The sequence below is a fragment of the Drosophila ananassae genome, chromosome XR, assembly GCF_017639315.1.
Source record: "Drosophila ananassae strain 14024-0371.13 chromosome XR, ASM1763931v2, whole genome shotgun sequence".
Taxonomy (NCBI): Eukaryota; Metazoa; Arthropoda; class Insecta; order Diptera; family Drosophilidae; genus Drosophila; species Drosophila ananassae.
The window spans coordinates 18295028-18305682 of NC_057932.1; the positions used below are offsets into that span (position 1 = coordinate 18295028).

Below are 10655 nucleotides of genomic sequence, written 5' to 3' on the forward strand. Positions count from 1 at the left end.
TACACCCATGTACGCTCGGTATTAAATATGTATATATATATATAAATATATATATATACTGCCTATGTATATATTACTACGATTTACATAACTCTTGTTTTCTTGTTTAAAAAATTTTATCAATTATTATTTAAAGGGGGGGGGTGGTAGGGTGGAAGGAGGGTAAGGGGTAAGGGGTAATGGGGAGTCTCTGGTTTAAAAAAATAGAATTATTAAGATTGGATCCTTCGCTGATTTCATATATAATTAATAAGGTAATATTATTAACCATTTGCCGATTTGTATAGGTGTGTGGGTGTGTGGGGTGTGGGGTGTGGGTGTCGGGTGTATATATATATATATCTATATATATATATTATATATAGTACAGTGATACATGTCCTGTCTCCGTCTATGTACGTCCGTTATCTGTTTTATGATATTAAGATATAGGTAATTACGCTAGACTAACGATTAAAACTAAGTTAATGGATTAATCAAAAAAAAAAAAAATTAGTTTTTTTTTTTATAGTATTATCGGCTCTCTATTGCATAAAACAAATCATAAAAATGTCCTTTTCTCTGTTTGTGTTGTATGTGTTTCTGTTTTTTTTTTTTTTTCTGATTTTTTGTTGTGTGTGTGTGTTGTCTGTGTGTGTGTATGTGTATTTTTACAATGTGATACATGTCCTAGTTGTTATCCTGGCCCCTCTGGGTGCTCACTTGGTGGTATTCACCATCTCCACCAGCTCGCTATTGAGCGACAATCGATCGACAATGTCCAACAGGATCTCCACATCCTTGAGGGTGTTCACCGATTCCGGGGCACCCAATAGGTTCACGTGCTTCCCATCGATATTCGCATAGAAGCACTTGTTCTTGAAAATGATGGCCCGATCGTACGGCACCCGGCACTTGGTCCGGTCCAGTGCCGAACGCCGGAACAGGACGCACGACGGCTGGTACTTGTGCCGGTCCTCCTCCGGTATATTGTAGACCTTCAGGTCGCCGGTGAAGATGGTCATGGTCTGGCGCTGCATCAGCGTTGGCGACACCTTGTAGAGCGTCACCTTGCTGGTCCATTTGCTCGACGGCACCTTGATCCGGCTGGCGACATTGGCCAGCTTGACGAGCGCCAGCTCCAGGCAGGTGCGCTGCTGTCGCGTCGACTTCGCCGGCGAATCCTTGGCCGTACTGATCACATGCCACGTCTCATAGCAGGTGATCTTCTTAACGACACGGCCGTCCTCCTCGCAGAAGATGGTCGTCTCGGGCGGAAAGTATTTGGGATGGCTACTGCTGCTGGTGCTGGTGCTGCTGCTGCTGCTGCTGCTGTTGGTGATGCTTTTATGCGTTTCCGATCCACCGGCATCCTTCAGCTCGTCGTCCTTCTGCTGATGATTCTCCTTGCTGCGACGCTGGGGACTGATGCCGGGCTTCTTGAAGAGCGCCGGCAGCTCCCCAGAATTCCCACCCGCACCCGAACCCGACCCGGACTCGCCGAGCAGCTTCGATAGCTTTCTATCTGTGCGGGCATTCACCGAGGATGCCGATGACGTCGACAGGATATTCCGGCGATTGTTGCTATTGTTATTGTTATTGTTGTTGTTGTTGGTGTTCCACTTGCTGGCCGCGGATGCGTTATGCGGTGTGGATGTTAAGGTGATCGATTTGATATTCTTGCGAGTCACTATCGTGGCCGGCGGCTCATCATCGTCGAGATCCAAATCGGGCTCCAGATCGTCCTCCTCGGTGTCGATGTCCGTGGGACAGATCTCCTTGCCCATGTTCATCAGCGGCTTCATGGTCTGCGTCTTCTTGCCCATTTCCGTGTTGAGAATCCGGGGCTGCGGCTTCATCAGGATGTTCTTGTTTTGATTGTAGCCCGAATGGGATTTGTTGGCGGCGTTGCTGCTCGAAGTGTTGCTGGCGAGGATCTTGATCCGTTTGGGTGGACTCAGACTACTCAGCGATGAGGGGCTCGACTTCTCCTTATCCGACGTCTTCTTCTCAGCCCCACCGCCACCGCCACCGCTGCTGCTGTTGGGCGGGATGCCCCTGGTGCGGGGCCGGCCCACAGGTAGCTTCTTGCCGACTGTGCCGCCCGTGGATGCGGCTGCTGCTGCTGCTGCGGCGGCATTGATATTGGCTCTGCTGATCAGTACATCGTCCTGGTTGATAATGTCGTCTATGTTGACGATGGTGAACGTGGGCACATCGTCTCCGTCATCCGACTTGTTGTGTTTCGAATCACTGCCAGCCGATGATCCTCCACCACCACCGCCCGCGGACCGTGAATTGCCCGGAACAGTGCGTCCACCACCGCCAGTGTTAACTTTGAACGTCACCGACGAACTCTGCGGCACCATCCGCAGCTGTCCCATCTTGGAGCGTTGAGTGATGGTGGTGGTGGTGCCGCCGTGTCCGCCCAACGATTTGGTGGCCCCATTGACGACGGGAACGCTGCGCTGGCCACTGCCCCCCATGGCGGAGAGGACCATGCGTTTGCGCGCCACCGGACTGTCGGTGTCGTTGATCTCCAGCTTGCGCTTGGCGTTGCTTATCTGGGATCCCTCCGTTAAGCTGGCATTGTTTCGAGCAATATTCACGGCCATGTTGCGACGCAGCTGCTGCAGGCTGCTGGGTGTGGGTCGTCCGGCTGAAGCGCCCATCTTGGAAGCCACCGATGATGTGTTGCCCAGCGACGAGCTGGACGCGTTGGCCAAGGTACTGGCCTTCGGCGGACGTCCACGTCCACGCTTCACCGGCGGCAGCTTCGGCCGACGCAGCTCCTCCTCGAACTCGCCCTCGCTCAGATCATCGTCGTCGTCGTCGTCCGACTTATGCAGTTGGGGATTGAAGGCGGCGTCCGCCAGCTCGTCGTCGTCGTCCTCGTCGAGATCGAGCAGATCGTTGAGGTCGTCGTTGGAGTTGCGATACATCTGCTTGGACCTGTGACGTCCCACCGGCGACGGACTGCTGCCCGATTCGCTCGCCAAGGCGGCCAGATACTTTGGCGTGACCATGTCCTCGCTGGTGTACTTCGGATTCGGTTTAATCGATCGCCTCGATCGACTGGCCGCTATAGTCGGCGGCGGGCTCATCGCCACCGGCTGGTGTTTGCTCTTGAACATCTTGGGCGTCTGGGCCCGCGACGGCGTCGGCTCGGTGTGTGTGGTGATGCGCCGGGTACTGAGACCGCCCACCTTCTGGATGGGATTACCCAGCAACAGATTGGTATTGCGTCGCTTCGCCAGTATGGTATCTTTGGCCTTCCGCTGCGGGGAAGGCGGCGACGACACGAGCTGATGTTGTCTCTTAACCGGCGGCGTGGCGACCTGCCGTGTTCGCAGGGCGATGCCCGGTGGCTGTCTCTCGTGTATGGATGCCGTGGCTGATGCTCCTCCGCCGGCACGGCGTCCTCGTGTTTCCCTTAGCTGTTGGTCCTGTTCCTGTTTCAACTGCTGCTGCACCCGCTGCTGCTGCTGTTGGGTCGCCTTCCTCGGCCGACCTGGTCCTGGCAACTCCTCCCGTATATTCCTCACGTAGACAATGCAAGGACGTGTCTTTCCGCTATCAGCTGCCTGTTTTTTTCCAGCTCGCATCTTTCATGGATAGCTGTTGGATGGAGGAGGCACAAAACAATACGCTCGTTATTATTACAATTTTAAATATGTAGATATATTAAGTACAGTGGTACAGTGGTCGCTGCCTAATAGGGGCGTGGGCTGCAGTGTGGATGGGTTCGGAATGCGTTTGTGCCTTAAATGTAACAAAATCGGATTTTATTAAAACAAAACAGTGAACCGTGCCTACATGCATGTGATGCACAGTCATGCCTCACTGTGGTGAATTATGTAAGGACGCACATACTTGCCACACTGTACCATAGGCATTGCGAATAAATTAATTTATTCCGAAATTCCCATAGAATAATTTATTTATTTATTTTTTTTTATTATTTAGAAACCAATCTGAACCGCGTGAACCGCACTATGCAGAGACTACTGTAGCAATGCATATGTATGCGTGCGTGTTGGAACAGACACGACAGCTCTGGCAACTCTGGCGCCTATTTTCGTCACTTTTTCGCGCGCCAGCCGACCACATATATACACATACATATAAATGAGCAACAAATTGACCCGCATTAGCACCGAAATCACTCCTCAATTTTACATTATTATTGAATTCTTACCTTTGCAAATCGCTTTGCATTTTATCGGGAGTTTGTTTTTACTTTTGCTAGCACTTTTCGCTTGCCACTTTCACAACGCGCTCTCCCTCTCTGGCTCTCACAATTATTATTGCTAAATCGGTTTGCTCTCACGGCAAATCGGACGGCTCTCTTCGGTTCTCGATCGATCGACTTTCGCTAAGCGATAATTGCTAACTGCTGCAATTACTTGTATTTTTTTGTTTTAAAAAAAACAGCACGAAAACAGAACTGCTCGTTAAAACTCGCCAAGATGCACAACAACTGCTGCGGCGCAGCGCAAGAGTGGTGGCAATAATCGCCACAGCCGAGGTGGCAACACCGCCCAGCTAACGACGATGTTTTTCTACCCAACTGTACCACACACACACACGCCAGTTGGCTGCTGTTAATGTTGCTGTTCCTGCTGCTGTTGCTTTTCTGTTGTTATTGCTGCCGTTTTCGGTTGCCCCGAGCTGCTGCTGCAATAGTCCAGTATTCTATTGATAAAATATACGCTTTTTCTGGGCACTAAATAGTTTAAACTATTTATTTAATGATTCCCGCGCTCGGACTTGGTCGAAAACTGGAACACTGGGAGAGCAAGAGTAGGAGAGTGTAATCGAATCGAAGAGAGCATCAGTGTTGATGAACTTGTCGGGAAATAGTACTGGACACAAATCAGTGTTGGTTAATGCGCGATAATTGCAGCCCTGTTATTAAGAGTTGCCACCTTGTTAGACCCTTTTTTAGTGCTTTCCAGCTCCTTTTTATTTGCAATAAGTAAAATATTTATTTTATATTTATTTCATTCACAAGCTTCGTATTTGGTTTATTTTACATTCACTACAATTGGTTGGTAATTAGTGGTCTACTTCCTGAGAGCCGATGGCTGTGGGCAGCGGTACTTGGCCATTTCCACCTCCGCCTCTGCGTAGCTAAAACGGTTGAAACAGTAGTATTCCGGGACTTTGTAATCCCCAGTAGTCGAGGCACCGGGTCCCACGGGTCCGGTGGTGGGCTTCACGCAGTTGCTGGTTAGTCCCGTGACGGAAGCCTGGCCGGAGGATGCTGAGGAAGACTGCGATCCAGCTTTTGGGGCTTTCGAACTGCTGCTTCCGCCGGAAACGGGGCCGCCTTTGATCTGGGTGTAGCAGCGGCTCAAGGCCGGGCGAAGAGCACGCGATGGAGAGAACATTTCTGCTTGGTTTTGAGTATTTCACGGAATATAATTCGCAAAAATAATTCACGTAATCGTATCAACAAAGGCTGATTGGTGCCAGTGATGGGCAAGACCAGATGGTTTCAGGCCAGGTGGCAGTGCTGCCAGAGAGCCACGAAATTAAAAAGGCTGGCAACTCTCTTTAGTATATTTAACTATATTATCTTTAACATAATTTAAAAAAATATGTATGACTATTTCCGCCTTTTGAACTTGGGCTGCGCCTTGCCATAGTGCTGATCGATATTGGAAACAGGCGCCCGCTTCTTCTGGTTGCGATCCTTCTGTAAGTTGGTGCGGCACTTGACGCTTGCCGCTCCAGTTTGATTTTTGCCCAACTGGTGGAACTTCTTGCGCTCCTCTCGGATGTTCTTCAGGCGCTGGCGCTCATCCTTCAGCTCCTTGTAGTTCTTCGACGCCTTCGGCAGCGGCTTGGCGCCCAGTTTCTGCAACTGAAAGATTTCCATTTTCCTCTTGTTCTTGATCACCCGCTGATTGTTCCTGGCGAAGTTCAGGACCTCATGGCGGGCCCTTTTGATGTCGAACTCTGGATTGATGTCCTTTGACTGCATACCTTTGCCCTTCAATGGATTTTCGGTGTCTGGATCCTTCTTTTTAGCATCTGTTGGCCGATTTGGCTGCGATTGCGGTTCGTGGAACACCAGCGCTTTGAATTCGCTGTTGGCCTGCTTCTTCTGCAGTGCCAGTTGTGCCCTCGTGGGCACTGGCTTGAAGTCCTCACTGACGTTCATTATCCTTTCGGTTTTGTGTTATATGGCCACAAAAAAAGGTAAATAAACGAATCAAAATATTGAAATGCACATGTGTGCTGAAAGTAGTGTGGCTAAACGTCGCAGATATTATTGTAAAGTCTGGCTACTCTGGTTTCTGATAACACTCCCTTAGCTTGGCGCGCAGTTTAAATTGGAACATCAAATTACATAAACAGGCTTTGAAAAATATATACAAATATACACAGAATCAAGCAATGATCTACATTAAAATATAAAAATCGAAACGTTTTAAACCAGTAAAATTATATATACAAATTTTCAGTGTCGCAAGCTAAAATGTATAAATACCTAGCGGGGATTTTTGCGAAGAAAAGCAATGAAGTCGTGAATGGCCGTATTACATCGCCCTTGACGTCTGCAGCAACAAGGAAGCCCAAGAGCACCAAAAGGCCCACTACCACGAATCCAAAGCGATGTCGGGAGGTGAATCCTGTACCGAAAACAGATATGAGTTCGAAACCAGATTCAAAGCCAAAACAAAAGCCAAAACCGAAAGGAAATCCGCAAGTTAAGCGAACGTTAGCGAAGGCAAATAAGAAGAACCGGCCACTGTCAAAAGTTGAAATGGATCCCGATCCTGTTAGTTATATAACCAGTATTAGGGCCACCTCATCGTCGAACGATATGCGGGAGACCATCTATCAGTCGGTGGCCAAACAGATCCTGGAGAGTCCACTAATCGAAGGTAATTGTCTTCTCCAGCTACATGGGGTCATACCCCCGCCCACGAGTCCTGTCCTGAGCTGGACGAGTTTCAAGACAGCCACCTCGGGCTCCTGTGTCCAGGATAACACTGAAATTATTTCAGATCAGTGCAATGATGATACCAAAAAGATTTTCTGGTTTTCGTTTCCCGAAGAATATTGGTTCGACGATCCACCGACGATAGTCGCAAATGGAGACTGCTCCGGTATCCTTTGTTAGCTTAAATTATAAATAATTTATTGGAATGGGTAGAATTTTAAATGTTTTTAACAATTTCTGTTTCTCTTCAATATTATATTCTGTCCAATATAATGTAAACTTCATAAATAATAATATATGTATAAGCTATAAAAATTGTTTGAATTTGGCGCGCATTTTATGGAGTTTGTTATCGGCTTATCCGTTATCGATTCGTGGCCCTTTCAACCATCTGGCAACCATCGAGGAGCGATGCGAAAAAAAACAACCGCTGAAAATTGACTAAAAACTGCAATAAAATAGCGCTCAGAACCCGGAAAATGGCCCGTAATGCTGGCGGAGGATCCTCGCGGGCGGGCAGCTCCTCCGGCTCCGCACCGTCCACCTCGACGGCCTCAGCAGCAGCAGCGGCGGCCGCAGCGGCAGCGGCAGCAGCATCCCACAACTCCAAACAGAAAAAGGGAACCCGCTTCAGTTTGTCCCCCAATCTGATGCTGGACAAGTGGAAGACGGTGATTGGATGCGTCTGCCTGGTGATTGCCTCGTACTTTGGCTATCTGGGCTACCTGGAGACGCGCGTCAATACGCCGTTCGACCACCAGAAGATGGTGATTGGCGCTGGTCTGGAGCAACCGGATCGCTACTGGGGCTCCTACCGGCCTCTCACCTACTTCGGCCTGAAGACTAGGGATCCCCACTCCCTGGTCATGGGTCTGATGTGGTATACGCCCAGTAATCTGGGTCCTGGCGGCCATGGCATCCGTCATTGGTGCGAGCAGGGCGACAATCTGGACTCCTACGGCTGGACGCATCACGATGGCCGGAGTTTCGGTGTCCAGGAGATCCAGGACCTGCCCTTCGAACTGAAAACCTCCTTCGTCAAGTACCCGGAGGACAAGCAGTTTGGCGGCGACTGGACCGCCCGGATATCTGTGAGGAACACCACCCGGGCCTGGGACAAGAGCATCTCCCTCATTTGGTATGTGGCGCTGGACGAACGCACGCTGGGCCACATCAAGTACGTGTCGGATGACAAGAGCCCGGAGCCGGGTGTTTATGGCGAGACCCAGGGACTGGGGGAGTTCCAGGTGCGATTCCATGCCGTCAAGGGCAAGATCCTGCACAAATCGTATCTGAGCACGGTGGCGCCGTCGCTGAGCAAGCTGAAGGACACGCTCTTCTCGCACTTCCGCGCCTTTGCCGACAAGCGGGGCAACCGGTTCATCGGCCTGCCCGGCGAAATAGTCTCCCAGAACGGGCTGCCGTCGTCGAATCCGGAACCGAACTTTATCGCCATCCAGATTACGGCGGAGGTGGACTTCACCCTGGACATAACCTATCAGTCCACGTCGGGCTTCTCGCTGGGCGAGTCCATACCCAAGCCGCCGACTGGCCGGGCGTACCAGGACTCGTTGCAGGCCAAGATCACGGAGTTCGAGCGTCGCTTCGAGGACCGTTTCCAGCTGAAGAAGAAGGGTCATTCGCCGGAGGAGGTACGATTCGCCCGGAACGCTCTCAGCAACATGCTGGGCGGCATCGGCTACTTCTACGGCTCCAGTCGAGTGCAGTCGGTCCACACGAAGAATCCGGTTCCGTACTGGAAGGCGCCACTCTACACGGCTGTGCCGTCGCGCAGTTTCTTTCCACGTGGCTTTCTGTGGGACGAGGGCTTCCACGGCCTGTTGATCAGCGCCTGGGACGTGGACATTGAGCTGGACATCATCTGTCACTGGTTCGATCTGTTGAACGTCGAAGGATGGATACCCCGCGAGCAGATCCTGGGCGTGGAGGCGCTGGCCAAGGTGCCAGAGGAGTTTGTCACCCAGCGGAACAGTAACGCCAATCCGCCAACGTTCTTCCTCACGCTGAGGAAGCTCCTCACCAGCCACCGGGCGGAGTTGTCGCAAAAGGGTCGTCTGGCCATCCTGGAGCGCCTCTATCCTAGAGTTCAGGCCTGGTTCAATTGGTACAACACCACGCAACGAGGTAGGGGGATAGTTCCAGTAGTAGTGCCATCTCTTTCCGAACCATGGCTTACCTCTCTTTCTATTTGCAGGCGAAGTCTTGGGAACGTACTTGTGGCGCGGCCGGAATGCCACCACGCAGCGGGAACTGAACCCGAAGAGCTTGTCCTCTGGACTGGATGACTATCCGAGAGCGTCGCATCCCACGGATCGGGAACGCCATCTGGATCTGCGCTGTTGGATCGCCTTGGCCGCCAGTGTGATGGCCGAGCTGTCCAGTATCCTGGGCAAGGACGATGCCAAGTACTATGAGACCGCCTCCTTCCTAACCGACAATGAGCAGCTGAACCGTCTCCACTTGGCGCCGTACAGCGATCAGTACGCCGACTGGGGCCTCCACACGGATCAGGTGAAGTTGAAACGTCCGCCGGCACTGACCCCGAAGAACCAGCACCACAACTACCAGCAGCCGGAAATGGTACGGGTGGCGGGCGAGGAGCCGAGCTATCAGTTTGTGGACACCACCTTCGGCTATGTGAACCTGTTTCCCCTGCTGCTCGAGCAGCTGGACCACGACTCACCGCATCTGACCAAGATGCTGCACGATCTCCGGGATCCGGAGCAGCTGTGGACCAACTACGGCCTCCGGTCGCTGTCGAAGAAGTCGCCCCTGTACATGAAACGCAACACGGAACACGATCCGCCCTATTGGCGCGGCCCCATCTGGATCAATATCAACTACTTGGCGGCCAAGGCACTGCATCATTATGGCAACATCGAGGGACCCAATGCCGCCTTGGCACGGGAGATATATGGCGAGCTGAGGGACAACCTGGTGGGGAATATCTTCAAGCAGTACAAGAAGAGCGGCTACCTGTGGGAGCAGTACGATGACACCACTGGCGAGGGCAAGGGCTGCAATGTCTTCACGGGATGGACGGCCTCGGTGGTGCTACTCATGGCCGAGCACTACTGAGTTCGGGCACTTCTGAGTGCTCTCTTCCACGACCTCCTCCTTCGATCAATCTGCTGTGAGTTCCTCATCGAACATCCCTGCGCCTGGATTCCTAACAAAAAAAAAAAACTAATAACGATCTATATTGTGAATAGGATAGTTTCTTAAAAAAAAAAAAAAGAAAACCAAAGTCTTCAGTAATATTGGTTTAACGAATGACAATTGAAACAATAGTGGTTTTATGATTTCATCTTAAATTGTAGCTTATATTGTATATTATTTAACCAATAGTACCATTAATTTATTGAAGATCTTTTATGTTAAGTTATTGCAATAGAAGCCGGCTTAAATGTAGAGTCTATTACTTTCAAAGTTTAAAGCTTAAATACATATATTTCCTTGCCAAAAGTGAAAGATTCAACTATCCTAACGTAGTTTACTAAAAATTGTGTATAATCTTTAGAGGATATTCCAGTTTCCAGTTGCTGTACAAACTTAAGAAACTTTCAAATGAAAAAAAATGAGTGAAAAGATACAAGTTGAGAAGATAGCGAGTCATTTAGCGTTAATTAGAAGAATTTTAAAAATTATGACGAAAAAAATATATATAAAAATTCAAAAAGAGTTGTTTTAATCATAGACT

At 50.2% G+C, this 10655-nt stretch overlaps 4 protein-coding genes across 5 annotated transcripts; 1 reads left to right on the plus strand and 3 right to left on the minus strand.

Annotated features, from left to right (window-relative positions):
* Positions 1–411: 411 nt before the first annotated feature.
* Positions 412–4836, minus strand: LOC6504439 (ras guanine nucleotide exchange factor P). 2 transcript variants are annotated; one of them, XM_001966942.4, is made up of 2 exons: positions 4178–4836; positions 412–3597 (listed from the first exon to the last, which is right to left on the minus strand). In XM_001966942.4, the coding sequence occupies exon 2, from the start codon at positions 3582–3584 to the stop codon at positions 699–701; it is 2886 nt and encodes a 961-aa protein (XP_001966978.1). In that variant the 5' UTR covers positions 3585–3597; positions 4178–4836; the 3' UTR covers positions 412–698. The 2 variants fall into 2 exon arrangements, with proteins under 2 accessions (XP_001966978.1, XP_032308335.1); XM_032452444.2 differs by lacking the exon at positions 4178–4836 and adding an exon at positions 3672–3696.
* Positions 4837–4965: 129 nt separating this feature from the next.
* LOC6504438 lies at positions 4966–5498 on the minus strand. Its single transcript, XM_001966943.4, has one exon. It carries the CDS (start codon positions 5370–5372, stop codon positions 5046–5048), a length of 327 nt encoding a protein of 108 aa, XP_001966979.1. The 5' UTR covers positions 5373–5498; the 3' UTR covers positions 4966–5045.
* Positions 5499–5533: 35 nt separating this feature from the next.
* LOC6504436 (uncharacterized protein C1orf131) lies at positions 5534–6370 on the minus strand. Its single transcript, XM_001966944.4, has one exon. It carries the CDS (start codon positions 6146–6148, stop codon positions 5591–5593), a length of 558 nt encoding a protein of 185 aa, XP_001966980.1. The 5' UTR covers positions 6149–6370; the 3' UTR covers positions 5534–5590.
* Positions 6371–7302: 932 nt separating this feature from the next.
* Positions 7303–10436, plus strand: LOC6504477 (mannosyl-oligosaccharide glucosidase). The gene is made up of 2 exons (XM_001966946.4): positions 7303–9079; positions 9150–10436. Exons 1-2 carry the CDS (start codon positions 7414–7416, stop codon positions 10031–10033), a joined length of 2550 nt encoding a protein of 849 aa, XP_001966982.1. The 5' UTR covers positions 7303–7413; the 3' UTR covers positions 10034–10436.
* The last annotated feature ends 219 nt before the right edge of the window (positions 10437–10655 follow it).

What these genes read in the sequence shown, in the direction of transcription:
- LOC6504477 (XM_001966946.4), top strand. Translation starts at nt 7,414, where the DNA reads ATGGCCCGTAATGCTGGCGGAGGATCCTCGCGGGCGGGCAGCTCCTCC. An exon ending in GTACAACACCACGCAACGAG is followed by an intron (nt 9,080 to 9,149) that starts GTAGGGGGATAG and finishes TTCTATTTGCAG; the next exon opens with GCGAAGTCTTGGGAACGTAC.
- LOC6504438 (XM_001966943.4), bottom strand. Translation starts at nt 5,372, where the DNA reads ATGTTCTCTCCATCGCGTGCTCTTCGCCCGGCCTTGAGCCGCTGCTAC.
- LOC6504436 (XM_001966944.4), bottom strand. Translation starts at nt 6,148, where the DNA reads ATGAACGTCAGTGAGGACTTCAAGCCAGTGCCCACGAGGGCACAACTG.
- LOC6504439 (XM_001966942.4), bottom strand. Translation starts at nt 3,584, where the DNA reads ATGCGAGCTGGAAAAAAACAGGCAGCTGATAGCGGAAAGACACGTCCT.